Here is a 20,186-nt window from a genome sequence, read left to right as displayed (position 1 = left end):
AGAAGAGAATCTTGAGAAAAGGAATCCTGAAATGTCTATCCCAAGAGAGTTCCAGAAGAATCCGAGAAGAATCCGAAAAAAAATCGTAACAAGGAAAATCTTGAAAAAAGGAATCCAAGAAATAGACTAGGAAAGAGGTATCCAAGACGGGGAATCCGAGAATGACAATCTAAGAAAAGGAATTCTAAAATGAGAAGTCTGGAAGGAGAAATCGAGAAGGAGATCCCGAGGAGAATTCCTAGAAGAAGAGCCAGATGAGAGCCCCGGCACAAGCAATCCCGAGGAAGAGAATCATGAAAGAAAAGGGTTCACGAAAAAGGGAATCCCGAGAAAGAGAGTATCCCGAAAGAAACAGTCCCTACAAGGAGATGTCCCCGAGAGAATCCGGAGAAAGCGAATCACGAAAACAGGAATTCCGAAAACGGTAATCTGGATAAAGAAAAGCCCGAGAAGAAAACGCCCGAAAAAGAAAATCCTCAAAAATAGAATCTAGAGAAAGAGAATACTGAAAAGTGTATCCCAAGAAGAAAGAACCGAGGAAAAGAATCCCAAGAAGACAAATCACGAGGTGGAAAATTGTGAAAAAAAGAATCCAAGAATGGGGATCGAGAAGAAACATTTAAGACAGGGAATCTGACAAGGATAATGTAAAGAAGGAAATCCGAGAACGAGGAGAATGGAACTAGAAATCGAGAAGGAGATTCCCGAGAAGGGAAGCTCGAGGAAAACCCTGAAAATCCCCAGAAAGGGATTCCAAAAAAGAAAACCCTGAGAAAGAGAATCCCGAGAGAATAAGTCCCTAAAGAATCCCCAGGGAGTGAATTGCGAAAAAGTGAATCTCAATAAAGATAAGCCTGAGACGGAGAATCCCAAAAAAAGAATCTCAAGAAAGGGAATCTTGAAATGTTTATTCGAAGAAGGGACTACCCCAGAAGAATTTGAGGAAGAAAATCCCAAGAACGCGAATAACGACAACAGAAATCCTGAAAAAGGTAATCTCAAAAAAGGAGCTCGAAAAGAAGACGCCCGAGAAGGACATTCGCCAAAAAGAAATCTAGAAAAAGGGAATTTCCCAAGAAGGGGAACCCCTAGAAGAAAAATCGCGAGAACGAAAATCGTTAAAAAAGGAATCCAAGAAAGAGAATCGGGAAGAAAATTACATTTTTTTACCAATACTCTTTGAATTTAAAATTTGATGTACAATTTACCATGTTTCTAATTACCTTAAAACGTTTGTAAGATTCCAGAGCATTCGGTTTATCAATTTCAAAGGTAAATCGTTATTGTAATCGGATTTGTAAACCACAAGTGCAACTATATGTTAATCCATAAAATTTAAATAACATTAATTCGGCAAAATTTTGTGATGAGGTGATTAATTCTTTGGGACGGGATAAACGCACAAATTTTGATTAACCTATTAACCTTTTACCATGCTTATGATAACCTTAAAACGTTTTCAAGAATTCAGAATATTCGGTTTTGCAGTCAGAAATAATACGTAAAGTTTTGGAAATTTCATTCTACCTTATAAAATTTTATTGGCAATAACGAGACGGACAGTAGTACAATAGCAAGAGATATTTACAACTTAAAGTCGTCGCGTACCGGTAATCTCCAGATCTTAGAAAGCAAAATAATCCAGGTCCGTATAGGGACCATCACGAACCAAAATGACCATTATTTTACAGTACAACTACCTAATGCTAAATGTTGTCCGACAAATTCGGGTGAACTGGTGTGAACCATAAATATTTCTTACCATTGTACTACTGTCCGTCTCGTTATTGTCAATACAACTATAATGGATTATTAATATGAAGTCAATGAAATAAAACATGAAAATTAAAAAAAAAAAAATAACCTGGAACATGTTTCGTTTCATTTGAGCAAACAAAATGTTATGTTAATTTTTCGGCATACATTTCGTCCTGTGTCATTTTCAACTTGTTTATATTCGTTGTTTTTTTCTATTGTTTATTGGATCAGGTTGATCTGTTAATAAAAAATAATAAAACTGTTTAGAGATTATGGAACTCTGCAGTAAGGAGTAATTTTGTTAAATTAAATTTAATTCTGCGTTTATTTGTCTTCTTTTTTTGGCTAATTTATACTTCTCGTATCAATAGTGAATGGTTCTTTAATAAAATAACGATCACTAGTTAAATTAACAATTTTCAAAGTTTGGTTTTGCGAAATTTTTCAGGGTGGCCGGTTTTTTTGCCGGTCAGTGTATTACAAAAACAACACAAACATATTTTTGTACATTCTACCTCAACGGAAACTAAACATGTTCATGGGCGAAAGGAGTATTAATTAAAAGTTTTATTATTAGTTATTGTGATAATGAATCTATGTATTTTAAAATTATTGCAACTCCACCGAAATGCGAAAAGGATTTTTTTAACTATTTTCCCTAGAATCAGCAGTTGATTGTAACGAGCGTAGCCGAGAGTTAATGCGTCATTTTCCAGACACCCAAGGTCCAGATATTTTAAAGAAATTCACATAACTAACAGGAAATTAGTGTTATAACTCCTTTCAGAAATCTTCGTACACCAGAGAGTGGCTGTATTGATTTTTGGAAAAAATAAAATTATCAATTTTTGTTGTCATAGTGAATATACCTAGTGAACATTAGTGGACTTAAAAAATCATACAATTATCGGGGGACAAAAATGCAATTTTCGGTCTAAAGAAAGTGAATAAAGCAACTCCCGCCGCCGGCGTTTGTTCTAAACCGTTCGCATATCTGTCCGTACGTCTGACGGTCTGCCCCTGATGGTCCCAATCAATCTCGGATTCGTCAAATACGCCGTCGGACCGCTGACTAACAGACATACATTATGTGCATATAATCCGGTCGCCGTCGCCGAAACACACACACCGACAAAAACGACGGTCTTTTGTTCGGACCGCGCACTTCTTTTGTCAAGCCGCCTGGTAACTGGTTAATTCAGATAGTCGAGAATGTTAACTTCTTCCAAAACGTTAATGGGAGGAGGCGGCGAGCCTTCTGTTTTAGGACCGTCCGTACTGATTTAATTTTTAGACGGATACTTAGATGCGGACCGATCGGAATTACCGCTGGAGAAGCCGTTTCGCAACCGGATGACTTTTTGTCATTTCGAAGGTAGCGCATTCCGGACGGCTAGATGACGATGGGACGCACATCACAACGAAATGCTGATTTTTTTTTAATTGTTTGCTTGGAAATGTCGCCCGTGCAACGGAACGGAGGCGGTTTTGGAATTTGCGGGCTTTTGGAGAGGTTTAATGGCGGTGAAACGTTGCACAAAGGATAAATGGTTTCCTGAAAATTGAAATATTTATACAAACGTGTTCTGTTTACCGCTAACATTTTAGCATGGAATCTTACTGTTCGAACCTAACTCTTATAGGCAGAGGCGTAACTTGGAATGCCGTTGAATAATAAGATAATTAGAAATGATTTTAATTGAGTCGCACTTATAAATTAATGCATGTCTTTGTTGATTGAGTTCACAAGTCTAAATTGAGAAACATTTTTTCCATATATAGAAAAATAATTACCTAGCGAAACAAGGAACAATTATCAATTTTCTCTTTTGAGAATTCAGAAACCCATCTTTTGTTAGAAACAGGGATTTAATTGTTTGGAATTTTTTATGCTCGGCACCGCCACGAGCTTGTTAAATTGACACTAAATCATATTAAATATAAAGAACAGTTTGTAATGGTGAAAGTAGAAGACACAAAAAAAGGTCATTCAAAAGATATGTGGTCACCGATGATGAGACTCTCAAGGGTTGTGATTTGTTTAGAAAATATGCAATATTTCGACCGTCACATGATACAAAGCCAACAATTTTTTTTTTTTTTTTTGGGTTATAAGAATGGTAAATTCAATCTGAAATCTGTAGGCATTTATAAAATTGGGGAGATTCCAAGAAAACTGTACTTAAGAGTATTATAAATTGGCACACATAAACTAGCTGATAAATGAAATTATAATAATAATAACTTTATTGCCCAACAGTTTACCAGTGCACGTAATAATAGAAGAAAATCAACTTAAATACTTACAAAAACATAAATTAAAATGTTACTGGTTTGATTTCATTAGGAAAAATATCATCATATAACTTTTATAGGTTAGTTATTGGAATTTTTTTTATATGTTAGTCTTGGGTTTAGGTAAAGAAAATGTCACCGCATGACGGTTATTCAGACATGGCACATAAAAATTGACCATCGATAGGATGTGAGGACAACCAACACTATTATGTATAATTTTCCAATGAAATTTCGCATTGCCAATGATTGAAACTTATACTGATCAAGAAGAGCACTATATTCCATAGTTCTTTGAGCATAATAACTAGAGAGCGGATTTCTAGGTGTAATGCTTTTTGTGAAAAATGTAAGCACTTCAAAACTTTTTTATATCTGTAACTATGATACAATTTGGAGTCATTTGACACATTTTTTTTTATGCTTATTTGCTTTTTTTCAATTTTATGTATATTAAAACTTATATGCTTATTTAATGCTTTTTTCGACGAATATGAGTTTTAATGCATATTTTGTTCAAATGCCGGCCTTGTCGGGATGACAAATACTTGTAAGTTAGCCGTATCGTATCGTATGCATTTTACCTGGATTTGACCATTGAAGTACACTTACTCAAGATCCTTTCTGTGAATAGGTTCCGGTAGTTTGGGTAATAAAATTTTATTATAGGATTGGAAAAATACTCCATAGATTTTATGACTTTAAATCCTTACTTTCGTTGATAATCAATTAAAGCTTTTAACCAGATGTTCTTTTCCGGCATTTTGCGGCAAGACCGTTGAAGATTTTCTAGAAAAAAGGATTATTGTACCCAACTACCTACCTTAAAATTTTTCTAATGGAAACTTTTAAGTAAATGAACCGTTTATTTCACAACCATCAGTCTATCGCATCTGTCGTAGTACAGTGTTATACGTGGTTCTCCCTTGTTATATGTTGAGTTCTTTTTGGTAATATTACTAATATTTTAAAAGAATGCCGAAAGTAAAATCGACGCCGGATGACTGGATAAGGGATTTTCCAGAATTAAAATTAGAATACAACAAAATATTCTGCAGAGCTTGTGTGAAAACCGTAAGCCCACTAATTTTTTTTTTTTATCTATTTTCCTTTGTTAATCCTGTATATGTACGTTGTTTTAGATTCAAAGTGATAAAAAATATAACGTGACGCAACATGTCAGAACGACTCTTCATGTAGAAAGGAAGAAAATGTTTGAAGTTTCTAAAATTAAACAGCAGACCATACATGAATCTGTTGCATCTGCTTCCACAAAAGATGAGCAGTTTCAGTTTAATTTCGATTTATGTAAAATGATGATCCAGTCCAATATACCTTTAAAAAAATTGGAGAAAGGCCCTCTTCAAGAATTCCTTGAAAAACACTGCAATCGACATATTCCGGTTGAAAGTACTCTCCGAAAAAATTATGTAGGCCCAGTGTTTCAGCAAGTTTACAACGAAATTTAACATCGCATTGGAGATAATTATTTATGGTACGCTGTCGATGAAACAACCGATAGTTGTGGAAGATACGTGGCAAGTTTAATTGTTGGAATCTTAAATGAAAATTTCCCTAGTCGAGGGTATGTAGTAAGTTTGAAAATGTTAGATGAAACAAATGGCAATACGATTACCAGATTTATAAATGACAGTCTTACGTCACTATTTTTGCCAAATACCGTACCGGCGAATAAAATTTTATTGATGATCTGGGATGCAGCTCGTTTATGTTGAAAATAGGGAATAATCTAAAAATATTGTACCCCAATTTAATTCACTCTACTTGCATTGCCTACGGTTTAAACAGAGTGGCTGAAGGAATACGTTTGCAGTTTCCTACTGTTAATAAATTAATGGCAAATGGTAAAAAGATTTTTGTTAAAGCCCCACTAAGAGTGCAACATTTTAAGGAAAAATTTCCAAACATACCATTGCCCCCAGAGCCGATTATAACGAGGTGGGGAACATGATTACAGGCCACATTTTATTATGACAAATATATCAAAGAATTTGAGGAAGTAGTACGGAGTTTAGCGAAGATTCTTCTCAATCGATTAAAGATTGCATAAATATTTTGGAAAACAAAGATTTGCGACAAGATTTAGCTTTTCTAAGAAGCAATTATCAATTCGTATGTGAGGTAATAGAAAAGTTAGAAAAACCCAACATGTTGTTGGTAGATGACAAAAACTTAGTGAAAGAATTTAAACAACAGGCAAACGCAGTAAGGGGTGATATTGGTACTAGAGTATCTCAAAAACTTGACGAAGTGTTAAATAAAAATGCAGGTTTCGGTGTTCTTTCCGACGTTGCTCGTGTTTTACAAGGCCAGAAGGTGGAAAATTTGGAGTTAGATTCAACATTAGTTGCAAAATTCAAATTTGCGCCAACAACGAGTGTGGATGTTGAACGCACATTCTCCAATTTTAAACACATTTTAAATGATCGGCGAAAAAATTTTACAGTGGACAACTTGGAACATATTACAATCATAAATTGTTTTAAAGAAAACTGAAATACGTGTGTAAAATATAAAGTCTTGGACTGTTATAATAATATTTTATCCAAAGTTCTAAGAAGTGTTCTTTGATTTGTAATATGATTGTTTTTAATGCTTTTTTGCTTAAAGTAAAACTTTTTTATTGAAAATGTTGTGCTTATTTAAGCGCTTATTCTTAATTTTTTTGTGCTTATAAATCCGCTCTCTACTGATGTAAAAAGCAATCCCACCAAAATTAAAAATGAAGGATGAAGGTTTACTATTCTCCACGCGAGTTGTTCAACGGGGTTCTTGGATGGTTGTGACAATTTTTTAAATTCAAAAAATAACGATAGAGACTATCATAAAACGATGGACAAGACAATTTTTCAAAATTGGGTGGTTAATCAGCTCATTCCTGCTTTGGCAAAGTTGAACCAAAAATGTGTGGTGGTTTTAGACAATGCACCGTATCATTCGGTTCAGTTGGATAAACCACCCACTTTTTCTAGTAAAAAATGTGAAATCCAGGAATGGCTCTTTAAACATAGTGTTGAATTTGACAAAAAATTTTCGAAGAAACGGTTGTGGGATTTAATTAAACCCTTCAGAAACAATAGAAAAAAAAGATATTTGGTAGACGAGACATTAAGAGAAAGTGGTCATGAAGTTCTTAGATTACCTCCGTACCATCGTCAATATAATCCAATTGAAATGGCGTGGGGATTTTGTAAGAACTATTACAACAAGCATATAAATTCTCAACCTTCATTAAAAAATAGGGTGGAGAATTTATGGCTTGAGGCGCTTTCTAAATGTACTCCAAGCATGTGGCAAAATTTTTGTAAACATTGTGAAAAACTTATTTTGGCAGATTGGGAAAAAAATATGGGAAATCTTTCGTACGAATCTATAACTTTTTTCATTATTTCGCTAGGTGAATCTGATTCAGAGTCTGAATTTGAAAATGACGGTGATGATTCAGATTTTCATAGCGAAATAATGGAAATGGAGTGAATTGTAGCTTGTCGGGGGGTGATATTTTTACGCATCTTTCGTTCTAAATTTACCAAGGTAGTATGTGAAAAACTACCTGACGTACAACAAAATAAGTATAATTTTAGTTAGATCATCCACGTTGTTACTTTGCAGCAAATTTTAAGCATTTTCATGGACCTGGAGAAGGCGTATAGTAACGTTCTTATTAATAAGCGTTTGGAAGTACTTAGTAAAAGCAAATAAAGAGCACTTACGTAAGCATTAATAATAGCTATATAGATAAATCATTCAATTTAAGGTCGGAAAAATGTTTCAGAAGAGCTAAACCCATCAAAGCACTAGAGCAAAGTTGTTGTCTTTTACCAACCCTTTTAGTAATCTTAGAAAAGTGAAAAAAGAAGTTGGAAGATATGGAAATAGGCTGTTCACAAAGGTCGAAATTTCCATTTCTAAGAAGAGTGGGCGAGCAGAACGAACTGATGATTGAGAATTAAAGATGAGATGGTAAACGGGGCATGCGGCAATAGTCGTATGTGGAACCCCCATTCATATAAAAACAATGTTTAAGTGAAATTTTGTTGTTTGATCCTTACATATGAAATAAACACTTACAAAAAGCCAAATAACTCTTTTAAATAGCGTAAAGTTTTATGCTTTCTAAGAAATGGATACCGTTAACTTGGTCATTGCTACTGAAAACTGAAAGTATCGGCAACAATGTTTATATTTCTGGCATATTTTTTAACCTTTAATTTAATAAAACATAACCTAACGAAAAAAGTTTAGGGAATTTTTATTCTTCTGCATCGAATACCAACAAACTCACTAGATTTTCATGGCCAACCCTACTATATAAAGATCGTGAACGGATAATATTAGAATCTCCAATTATAAAGACAGATTTGTTAGCAAGAAATATTTCAACTGCTTAAAAAAGGTTTCATAGTGATTAGATGATACATTCGGGGGTATATACAAAACAACAAGGAAAACATTTCTAGTAGACAAGTGATATTCACATACAGTAATATCAATCAAGATTGTACAATATTTTATCAATAAGACCAATTACAACACCTCCACCATCAGATTTGTTAACAACATCAAATTTTCTGTCAACTCGAACAATATTATAACAAGAAGGAAATAATTCATAATCCTGAATTGAGTTATTTAACCATGATTCAGTAGCAATAACAATCATAGGAGGATTCACAGACGCCGAGATAAAAATCATGTGTTTAAACTCTCCATTGGCCAAGCGATTAGTGAAGCTTTATAAACCTGAAGATGCATTGGTGTTTATAAGTTTCAGCCTAAAAGAGTTACCCAAAATGTCAGTACCATTATCCGTCGTAAACAAAAATACCTTCACAGGACGACAAGGCTCTTGCTTAGAAGAATCAAATTTGGCCAACCGCATAAATTTTAAATCATTTTCATTTCATTGAATCCAACCGCGGAAAGAATTTTTGGAAGCGTAACTTACGTTTCTCTCTGTCGGCCACCCCCTGAACAATCTTTTCCACATTAAGTAAAAACTTGCTTATTTTAGGGTCTATTTTGGCTACTTTTAGCCTAAAATCCGATCTTTAATTTTATTAATTATACAATACAGGGTCATAAAATAGTGTAGTCAGGGAAGGCCATGACTTTATTCACATTGTGTGCCGCCTTTCACAGTTTTGTGGAAACGCACCCACATTAGTGGCTGCACTGTTTCGGCGTCAACGCTTCATCAGATTCTGTCGGATGTCAATAATGTTAAAAATCGTTATTAAACATTCTGTTATTTCAAGAGGTCTCGTAATCATCTACAGAACTCTTAACACTATACTCCTGAAATTTTACTGTTTTTTTTCATCTTTTTTATTATCGAAATTTTGAAAAATCTTGATGTTAAGATGACCGTGTGGCTGTGTTTTGAGTAGCATTTCATTGACATTCTTGAAGAGAAAAGTACCGGTTACAAACTAAGTCTTGACAATATTTTGACGATTCCTTACAATTTACAAACTGAACTTTCGCGGGATCACAACTTTGGAAAATTATTTAATGCAAAAACTACTCATTGTCATTTTAAAACAGTGGTACCTACTCTTCTTCAATTGTGATAAGATTTGCTCTGCCGTTGTCCATTACGTGATTTTTCACAATTTTTACCTTCCGAGTACGTACAAAAATGTATGTTTTTAATTATTACCGTGTTCATTGGTTTCGCCAAATTTAACGTCACTTTTTTTATTTCATTATTTGAAGAATTATTGTTTCTTTGCAAAACAGACCAGCTGATTTATTACGTTCAACTCTAATCAGATGCTCGATAACACTGCAACCCCTAACGCTTTCGCGTATTTTCGTATCTATTTACATTGAAATTAAACCGCAAACCTGGCATTTCAATTTTTGACACATTTAACAGATTTATTTTGACGGTCGTGACATTTCAAAATAGTTCAAATCGTTTTGGCAATTAGCGGCACGAAAAAAATTTCACTTGTTTTTCATTTCATTTCAGGTAAATTGACTGCAGTATTTTATGATGACCCTGTATAATTTTCTACAAACGTTTACGAACTTCAGAATGACAACAAAAACCGTTGATTTTATTTCTTTGTAATTAAAAGCAATTTTTGTGCAAACATTTCTGAAAAGATCAATACAACACCGATTAGTGATTTCCTACTATTGCTATAAAATCCTTCAAAAGTACTTTTAGAACGTAAAATTAATATATGTATCTATAGAGATTGGCAGGAAGAAGACCTAGAAGCTCGCCGTAGAGGTAGTGGACGTCTTAGAGCAGCACAAGAACGGAAAGATCGACTCATAAGACAAAGTTCTATTCAGAATCCACTAGAACCATCCCGAGGTGATAGAGTAAACTGGAGCAGAGCACTTGGACGTAAGGACGCGTAAGGATTAGAGGACCTAGAGATCAAAGGCAAAATTTATAATTTGTTCAACGTCGCCATACGGCTTTAACTCTTGGGGTAATGGTGTGGGGACCAGTGTTGGGCAGTATCTAGATACTTGTATCTAAATAAAGTATCTAGATACATTTTTGGATATCTCGTATCTGTATCTAGATAAAATCGATTTTAAACACAAAATATCTGTATATAGATACAAAATTAATGGCGCAGATACAGATAAATTTTTTTATTTCACTTTTTTCCAGTAGTTATTAGTTGAGTTATACTAGTAGTAATTTTTGATACTTCATGTTGGTGATTTTGGTCACATAAACAAAAATAGAGGTAAGAGGTCCACTAATAGTGTTCTGTCACGGAAATTTTCATATTTTAAATACCATCATTTCCTACATTGTAGCCTTCAGTACTTATACATCTTTAAATATAATCCTGAGGGGTAATAAATCTAAGCCATGGTAAGATGGTATTTTAAAAACCATAAACCACAATTATTCATTATTCACTGCGTTTTACGCTTATCGGGGCAATGCATTTTATCTGTGTACCTGAGCAACCCGGGTCCGGTAGGCTGGTTGTATTTGTGTTATTAAATAAGAGTAATTTTAATAGTAAAAATATTTGTTTAAGGTATGTTATTATTTTTAGAAAATAATAATTGCGTGTTACATAATGATTAATTTTTTCAATTAGCACAAATTAGTTGTGTAATCGACTAATCGAATGTTCAACACATACATTTCTCTCGCATAAATCGCATATTTGTTACTGTTTTATATCTTTATTTTTCAGACAAATGTAGCATCTTTTCCTGTTACCACATGTGTCATTTCTTCGCTTTTTCATTGTTGGACCTAACGCGAGGCGGGCTTGGCAGGTCCGTTTTGCCCTAGAATGTGCCGATTATGTTTAAGTGTAAATCTTGGGCAATAAAATTAATATTTTTACAACCCTCGGTAGAATAATTTATCGTGATATATTCTCAGAAATCGTGAAACGAGATTAAAATAAAATGAGTTTCAACAAAAATCTGAGAATTTAAAGTTGCACTCTGGTGATTCCGGCCTGCTAGGCAGCCTTTGATCCTATAAGGGGTTTAAATACCTTTCTAAGAAATTGTACTTATTTTGCCTTAAACGCAACCAGCAATTCTTCCTAAAATGTATATACCTGCCGCACCGGGATAGACGATTACCGGACATGGTCATAAAAACATCGTAAGCCGATATTGAAGAATAATAATTTATGACAGGTTGCCGACAACAGACCTTCAGCACAGAATAATTATTTCCCGTATTCTTTTGAAATATTAATTTTAATCCTGGAGATAATTATTAGATATACTCAAACAAAATTTGGACACTGTAGTATGGAAATAAAAACAAAAAAAAAAAAATTCTTTTTAAGCGTACCTACCTACGTAATAAATATTGCACAATTTGCGACACATCAAACAGCGAAGCGATGGCCTATTTGCAGGAAAAAAGAAAATATTTTTCAGTCTTGAATAACTATGCTACAGTAAAATGTTTGTTTTTCAAATTTAATACCACAATCCCTTCTTCTGCACCTGTGGAACGGGTGTTTAGTAGCGGAAACCAAATTCTGACACCAAGAAGAAATAATTTAGGTAACAATGCGTTCGAAATGTTGTTAATTTTAAAAAATTCAAATTCATTAAACAATACATAAAAAATACATAAACATGTTTTCAGTTATTTTATTCGCCAAAGCTTCAAAAAGTATCTGTTTTCTTGTATCTGTATCTAGATACATTTCGAAAAAATCGAAAACAATCTGTATCTAGATACTTTTATCTTCCATATATCTATATCTGTATCTAGATACTTTTAAAAGTAGACTTTAAGACTTCATGACCGAAAATAATATCAACCTTTTGCCATGGCCGCCAGGGTCACCTGATTTAAATCTAATCGAACATTTCTGGTACATGATGGATACAGTTGTAACGTGTGATTGTTGGACAAACTCACCAGCATCCACCGCTGGTGTATCTACTATAGAAATGAACTAAAGTGTCTAAATTACGTTTTTATGTCAAAGTGCCGACACTTTTGCTGTGTATACTTTTCAAAAAAAACTTATAACCCTCCTTAAAAATAGTGTTTGTTTTATAAAGAAAATTTATTACTTTTCCGACGGCTGTGCGGCACAGTACAAAAGTAGGAACTTTTTAAAGCTGCGTCACCACAAAGCGGATTTCAGTTTGGACGCAGAATGATATCTTTTTGCCACTGTAATTTATTAATAATTTTGAATATTTTTCTTCACATTATTATGACGTCAACGAGGTTATCAATGTGTCGTAAAGAATTTTATACATACATACTTATTGGCATAAAAGCATAAAGAAGGACATATCTGGATGATTTTTGCTCCATGTCTGTGTATTCATAGATTTTATTAGTTATTTAATCATAGTTTCAACCTCTAGACACATATTAAGATGTTATTAATTTAATTGTTAGAACTTATCAAGGTAAATGGTCTTATATAGTTACATTTAATTGATCGTGCTTCAGGGGAAAAGGAAGTCCTGTCAAAATAACTTAACTACATATTCTAATTGCAATAAAAACTAGCCGCAGAATCTAACCATGAAAGTATTAGTTTCTTCGATTACATAACTAAAACATTATATTCGTAATAACCCTCGAAAAACTCCCAAATAGCAAAACGTGACTGAAACGTCGGCAGTTGAATAAAGAACCACATTTGAAGCGTTCGTCTACCTCAAGAAAAAACTCTCCCCAATAGTCCATCTTTCCATTAGTCATAATTTAGTTAACATCGGCATCACCTGTAAATTTCCAAGGTTAGTAATTAGCGACTTAATTCAAACCCCAATTTATTAATTCTTCGTCGCAAAAACCTCCCATCCAATTAATCCAACCTTCCCGAAAAAAGCCTCTGAAAAACCGCATGCATCCATCATAAAAACAGTAAATAACGTGGCGCAAAAACCGCCTTCCAGCTTTTTCATGCCGCTGCCCCCTTTCCCCCCGCCCAAATCCGACATTGTCACAGTCTAAAACAGTAGCATAACGTCATATACATACACATAACACTCGAACATCTCTCTTAAATTACGGAGCACTGGCCTTATAAAAACCGTTTTTTCCTCATCACACATGTCTCAAGGCGACAAAAAATCTAAAACACATGCTTTCGTGATACTATTCCTAACAATATTAATATCGAAAACACTTGCTCCCGACTCCTTGCCCCTCGCATCGGAGCACCCTCGTTTTTTCGACTTAATTCCGGGCCGGGTTCACCCTCGACCTTGAACTAATGAAATTTACATGATTTCGACGATGCGGCCGACTTTCGGTTTCTGTTTATTGGGGTATTAACAAGCCATAAAAACGCGGATTTATTGATCTAATTATGTAATTAGTTGGTTCCGCTTTTTTCAGGCGGAGCCGTAATTAAGTAATTAAGTGGAATTCGTGTTTTGGGTGGTTTGTGCGGTTTGGGTTTTGATAAGGCGAATATTTGGGAAATTGGGATTGGAGCGATCAAACGGACGGAGCCGGCGGAAGTGACGTGGAGAAGGATGTGGGATGTGCCCAAAGGGTGCTGGTTCGAAGATGATAGCTGATTAATAATTATGTAAAGTGATCGAAATTTTCAGATTGTACAACATTTAGTGGCAATTATGCAAATTGCTCGCGCTTGCAATTACGTTTATAACAGGGGTTTTGTGTGCAGGACGCGTCTTCAAGTGATTAAGATTTTTGTTAATCGGTCGGGTTGTGTATAATTATGGGTAATAGAACACTGTTATCGAGTTTTGGCTTAATTTGAAGCTCTTATCGACCAACAAGCTCGTTTGCGAAAAGGTTGGAAATTGGTGAGGCGCTAAATAGTGTATTTTATAAATCGAGGAATTGTTTGAAAGATTTACGCTCAGAACGTTATTTATTCCTTTCATCAATTAAGAAATATTCTAAATGCATTTTTGTTGGAATGCAGGGTCCTAGAATGTATGGAAACGGTTAAATATTTTGAAAACCAATTGTACAAATCAACTGAACTTTGGTATAGGGCAAAATAAATTATTTTAAATAAATAAAAAAAGAAAGGTGTCACAGTTACCTTTGAAAATAATTTTGATTTGACATCTAAAATGTTTTTTGCAAAAATGGTTAATCTAAGTGAAGCAGAGCGCATAGAAATATTAATGATTATCGGTTACAGTGCCAAAAGACGAAGTTTTGCTCAAGTAGTAACACTTTTCAAAGAAATTCATTCTGAACGAGAACCCATTAAAATTAATAATAAGATTAGTCATTGAAATGAAGAGGGGGTAGGTGGGCGGGGCTAAATTCAGCACCGCCCACCCTCCCCTATTTCGTTTTGATCATTCATTCTTATTGCCTCTGAAGAACGAAGTTGGATTTTATATTGATAAACAATGGAATCTAGGATTAATTTTTTTTTAATATAATTTTATGTTTACTAAATTCTTTCAATTTTTAGATTTAGCAATTTCTCGGTGAGTAATTTCAGGAGTTCTCAATTTTAAATTTTTCAATTTTTCATCTCTTCCATTTTTCGATTTTCAATTTTCAGTTTTTGATTTTTAGTTATTACTTGCTAAGATAAGACTGATTTTGGCAAATCACAAAGCCTCTAGAAAAATACAGGGCGGGTGGGCGGGCCTGGTATTTGCTAAGACAAGAATAATTTTGGCACATAATATACTCTGTAAGAAAATAGAGGGGGGTGGGCGGCGCTATTACTTGCTAAGACAAGACTGAACAATATTATGAGTAGTCATTGAAATGAAGAGGGGGTAGGTGGGCGGGGCTACTGCTTGCTTATAATACTGGTCAAAAAGAAACTAAATTCAGCACAGCCCACCCACCCCTATTCCGTTTTGATCATTCATTCTTATTGCCCCTGAAGAACGGAAGTTGGATTTTATATTGATAAACAATAGAATCCAGGATTACATTTTTTTTAATATAATTTTATTTTCACTAAATTCTTTCAATTTTTAGATTTTGCAATTTTTCGGTGAGCAATTTCACGAGTTCTCAATTTTTCATTTTTCAGTTTATCATTTCTTCCATTTTTGGATTTGCAATTTTCAGTTTTTCATTTTTAGTTATTACTTGCTAAGATAAGACTGATTTTGGCAAATCACAAAGACACTAGAAAAATAGAGGGCGGGTGGGCGGGCCTAGTATTTGCTAAGACAAGAATAATTTTGGCAAATAATATATTTTGTAAGAAAATAAAGGGCGGGTGGGCGGGGCTACTGCTTGCTTATAAGACTCGTCAGAAAAAAGCTAAATTCAGCCCCACCCACCCCTTTTCTCTATTTCAGAGACTTATTTTGACAAGTTGTAAAATCTAAGATCTAAAACAAAGAAAAAAGTGGCCCCGCCCACCCACCCATATTTCGTTTTAATCATTCATTCTTGATGTGGCTCTGAAAATCGGAAGTTGGATAAATAATAGAATCTAGGATTACATTTTTTAATTTAATTTAATGTTTACTAAATTCTTTCAATTTTTATATTTTGCAATTTTTCGATCAGCAATTTCACGAGTTCTCAATGTTTAATTTTACAGTTTTTCATTTTTTCCACTTTTCGATTTGCAATTTTCAGTATTTGATAAGACAAGACTAATCTTGGCAAATGAGATATTTTGTAAGAAAATAGAGGGCGGGTGGGCGGGGCTAGTACTTGCTAAGTTAAGACTGAACAGTATTAATAGTAGTCAGTGAAATGAAGAGGGGGTAGGTGGGAGGGGCTACTGCTTGCTTATAAGGCTCGTCAGAAAAAAGCTAATTTCAGCCCCGCTGAACTGTTTTCTCAAATTCACCGACTTATTTTCATAAGTTGTAAAATCTAAGATTTAAAACAAAATCAAAAGTGGCCCCGCCCACCTACCCCTATTCCGTTTTTTTCATTCGTTCTTATTCGCTCTGAAGAGCGGAAGTTATACTTTATATTGATAAATAATAGAATCTAGGATTACATTTTTCTTTAATACAATTTAATTTTTACTAAAGTGTCTCAATTTTTAGATTTTGCAATTTTTCGATCAGCAATTTCACGAGTTCTCAATTTTTAATTTTTCAGTTTTCATTTCTTCTATTTTTCGATTTGCAATTTTCAGTTTTTCATTTTTTTGTTAGTACTTGCTAAGATAAGACTGTTTTTGGCAAATCACATACCTCTAGAAAAATAAAGGGCGGGTGGGCGGGCATAGTATTTGATAAGACAAGATTAATTTTGGCAAATGACATACTCTGTAAGAAGGTAGAGGGTGGGTGGGCGGGGCTAGTATTTGCAAAGGTAAGACTGAACAATATTAAAAGTAGTCATTGAAATGAAGAAGGGATAGGTGGGCAGGGCTACTGCTTGTTTATAAGACTCTTTAAAGAAAAACTAATTTCAGCCCCACCCACCTCTTTTTTCTTTTCACCGACTTATTTTGACAAGTTGTAGAATCCAAGATTTAAAACAAAGTAAAAACTGGGGTCCAACTGTCTTTTTTCAAAAATGTGGAAGACTCCTAGGAACTCCCGATGTTTTCTTTTTTAAAGAATTTGAAAAAAATATATCAGGGATCCCTGATGTTTTATTTTCTATAGAATTTGAAAGAATCTTGACGCCCCTGTTTTTTTAAGAATGTGGAAGAACCTTGGCGTTATGAATATGTAACTTAGAAACTATTAGGATCTTAAGCTCTTGGTGTTTTATGTTCTTTAAACATGAAAAAATCTCGGGACCCCTATTTTTTTAAATGCAATTTGAAATCATCTTGAGTAACCCTGGTGCCTTATTTATGTATAAGAATCTCGGCGTTATGTTTTTGAAAGCATTTTGAACACATCTTAGACAGCCTTCTATTTTTTTTTTTTAATATAGAGTGTCAAGGTGGAGGGCAAGTGTTTTTTTTCCAAGAATATGAAAGAATCTTTGAAGTACTTATGGTTTCATTTTAAAGAATGTAAAAGAATTTTGAAATTAAATTTTTGAAATAATTTGAAACAAATTTTAGAAAAACAAATGAAACAAAACAATTTTTTTGGCGAATAATTAGAACACAAATTCTGGTAGCCCTATATCTAATTTCAGTTGTACAATTGGTTCTCAAAATATCCTAGCGATCCTGTTTATGTGATTAAATAACGCTATTTTACGTGTGTCTAATAAGATCGTGTCATCTGTTTCGTTGATGACGCAAAATTTATTGGTATCATGTTTTATGGGTTTTTTAATTTTTTATTACGGGCGGAAAATGTGCACTTCATGTATGTTATTGAGTCATAACTAATTAATCCATCTGGAGGACTATATACCTAATTCTTGTTTCTTATTTCTGAAAAAGCTACACCTGTCAAACAATAAAAAGATATAGTGTGTATAAAAGTTTGTAGGTAAGACGGGTTTTTGTTATACTAACAACATTTTTTTCATAAATTTTGCTCTGTTTATCTCTACGCACAGTAATCTTGTCAACAGCACTAAAATTCCTAACCACAGTTCAAAAACTGCCTTTTTTTGGCACAAAATGTGGGTGTTTTAACATTATTTCCAATGAACTAAACGCCTGATTCCTTGAATAAATTCTTAATCATCTTGCGTTCGTTGGTTTGTATGTGTATATTTTATCTCACTATATGCACCTGCAGTAACATTCTTGGTCATCCCAATAATAATAATGATTAATTAAACTTATTTTTGCAGATTCCAGGAACTTTCCGAATTAGTCCCAAGCGTATGACAAAAATAATAATTTGCTCATCGTCTGAGTAACTATCGTTAGAAGAATAAATATCTTACATCAATAAATGCAAACAAAACTAGTAAAAGTGAGGTTTGAAACAATTTTTGAATCATTTTATACGCGTTCAGAATATGAAAGAATAATTAATAATGATAATAATAATAATTTTGTGAAACATCATCAATGATTACATGACAGATCAAAAAATTACAGAGAAAATAAATTAGTTACTCCAATCATGTAAAACAATATGTAAGTACATATGTACGTACCTATTAGGACATAAACTTGTGTTCAAGGAGTTCTTGCGTCGAATAAACGCATTTTCCAAAATTTAGTTTTTTATTCTCCGCTTGAAAATCTCTTTTACTTTGTCACACCTGAAGATGACTAGTTTTTTAACAAAAGTCGAAACATGTTGTAATTAAACTGCCCACACGTTCAAGAGACGGAAAAACGCAAAAGAGAGTAAACTTACTGACTGAGCTTAGATTACTTTGAAAACGAGCATTATTAAATGTTAACATAATAATAAGGAAGTATTGATCTTTAAACCCAACGTAACTGATAATTAGAGAGCGGACTTCTAGGTTTAAGGTTTTTTGTGAAAAATGTAAGCACTTCAAAACTTTTTTATATCTGTAACTATGATACAATTTGAAGTCATTTGACACATTTTTTTTAATGCTTATTTGTTTTTTTTCAATTTTATGCATATTAAAATTTATATGCTTATTTAATGCTTTTTTCGACGAATATGAGTTTTAATGCATATTTTGTTCCAAACACCCCGAAAATCTTGGAATTTTGGAATAAAATTACTGCTGTGTGGTAACAGTGTGGAGTCAAGAAGGGTGTTATGTACGGGAGTTTCGGGATTCCCAAAAAAATAATAAAAATATTCTGTATGATGTAGATTACAAAAAAAAACGTAATTTTATAAAAGTAAAATTGGCAACACTATTCGCACCTAATGCGTAAAACCTCCGTATTTTCTAATTTCTTAGTATCGATGGTGACTGAAATCCACCTTTTATTTATTTTTTTTAGGACAATAATCATAACAACCAGTAGTCATTAATCGTTGTGCATTATTACTAGTAAAACAAGCTGTTATTTTTCATTAATAAATACACACAAAAAAAAACATTTAATAAAACATTCATGAATTATAAACAAAAACAAAACCAAGAAAAGAAAAATCTATTAAAGCTTAACCAACCAACTAAACACTAGAGAAAATGTTCAAAATTCCTGCTTTGTGCATATAAGTAAGCTCCGGTCGTAATGTTTCCAAATTTTGATCATTTTTTGTAAAAATCAATCATCACTGCTTGCTAAGATAAAACTGATTTTGGAAAATAACATACATTACAAGAAAAGAGAGGGTGGGTGGGCGGGGCTAGAATCTGCTAAGATAAGGCTGATTTTGGCAAATAAGATTCCCTGTAAGAAAAGAGAGGGCGAGTGGATGGGACTAGTACCTGTTAAGACTGATTTTGGTAAATGACATATTCTCTAATAAAAGAGAGGGTGAGTGGGCGGGGTTAGTATCTGCTAAGATAAGACAAATTTCAGCAAATGACGTGTCTTCTAAGAAATTTCATTAAATTATTGAAAGACACTAGAGGCTCCAAAGCACTTTCAAATTCTTTCCAAACAGGAATACCTGGAACAAAAAGAACAGCAAAGTCCCCCAAAATTGTTTTAAATAATTTACAAAAAAAAAATAGTACACCATGAATCTCCCGAATTTAAAAAAAAGTTTTCAAATTCGTAAAAAATAAAAGACTAAAAGCTCAAAAGAATTTTTCAAGTTCATCCAGCAACAAAACATCAGATTCCTTTAAATTTATCTGAAAATAAAACACCAGGGAACCTAAAATTAACTGCGAACATTTTAAACGTTGAAAACTTTGACAATTTTCGATACGTCAAACATTT

At 33.6% G+C, this 20,186-nt stretch overlaps 1 protein-coding gene across 1 annotated transcript; it reads left to right on the top strand.

Annotated features, from left to right (window-relative positions):
- Positions 1-254: 254 nt before the first annotated feature.
- On the top strand, positions 255-1,183 carry LOC135139967 (U1 small nuclear ribonucleoprotein 70 kDa-like). Its single transcript, XM_064070337.1, has 2 exons — positions 255-424; positions 778-1,183. Exons 1-2 carry the CDS (start codon positions 255-257, stop codon positions 1,181-1,183), a joined length of 576 nt encoding a protein of 191 aa, XP_063926407.1.
- The last annotated feature ends 19,003 nt before the right edge of the window (positions 1,184-20,186 follow it).

This window comes from Zophobas morio, unplaced genomic scaffold, assembly GCF_036711695.1.
Source record: "Zophobas morio isolate AGI-343-1 ecotype UQ-CSIRO unplaced genomic scaffold, CSIRO_AGI_Zmor_V1 ptg000038l, whole genome shotgun sequence".
Lineage (NCBI taxonomy): Eukaryota > Metazoa > Arthropoda > Insecta > Coleoptera > Tenebrionidae > Zophobas > Zophobas morio.
Note: the sequence above shows the minus strand (reverse complement) of the source record. Positions and strands in the feature narration are given on the sequence as shown.

Coding starts and splice junctions, on each gene's coding strand:
- LOC135139967 (XM_064070337.1), top strand. CDS start 255: ATGAGAGCCCCGGCACAAGCAATCCCGAGGAAGAGAATCATGAAAGAA. Junction 425..777: donor AAACAGGAATTCCGAAAACG/GTAATCTGGATA, acceptor ACCCTGAGAAAG/AGAATCCCGAGAGAATAAGT.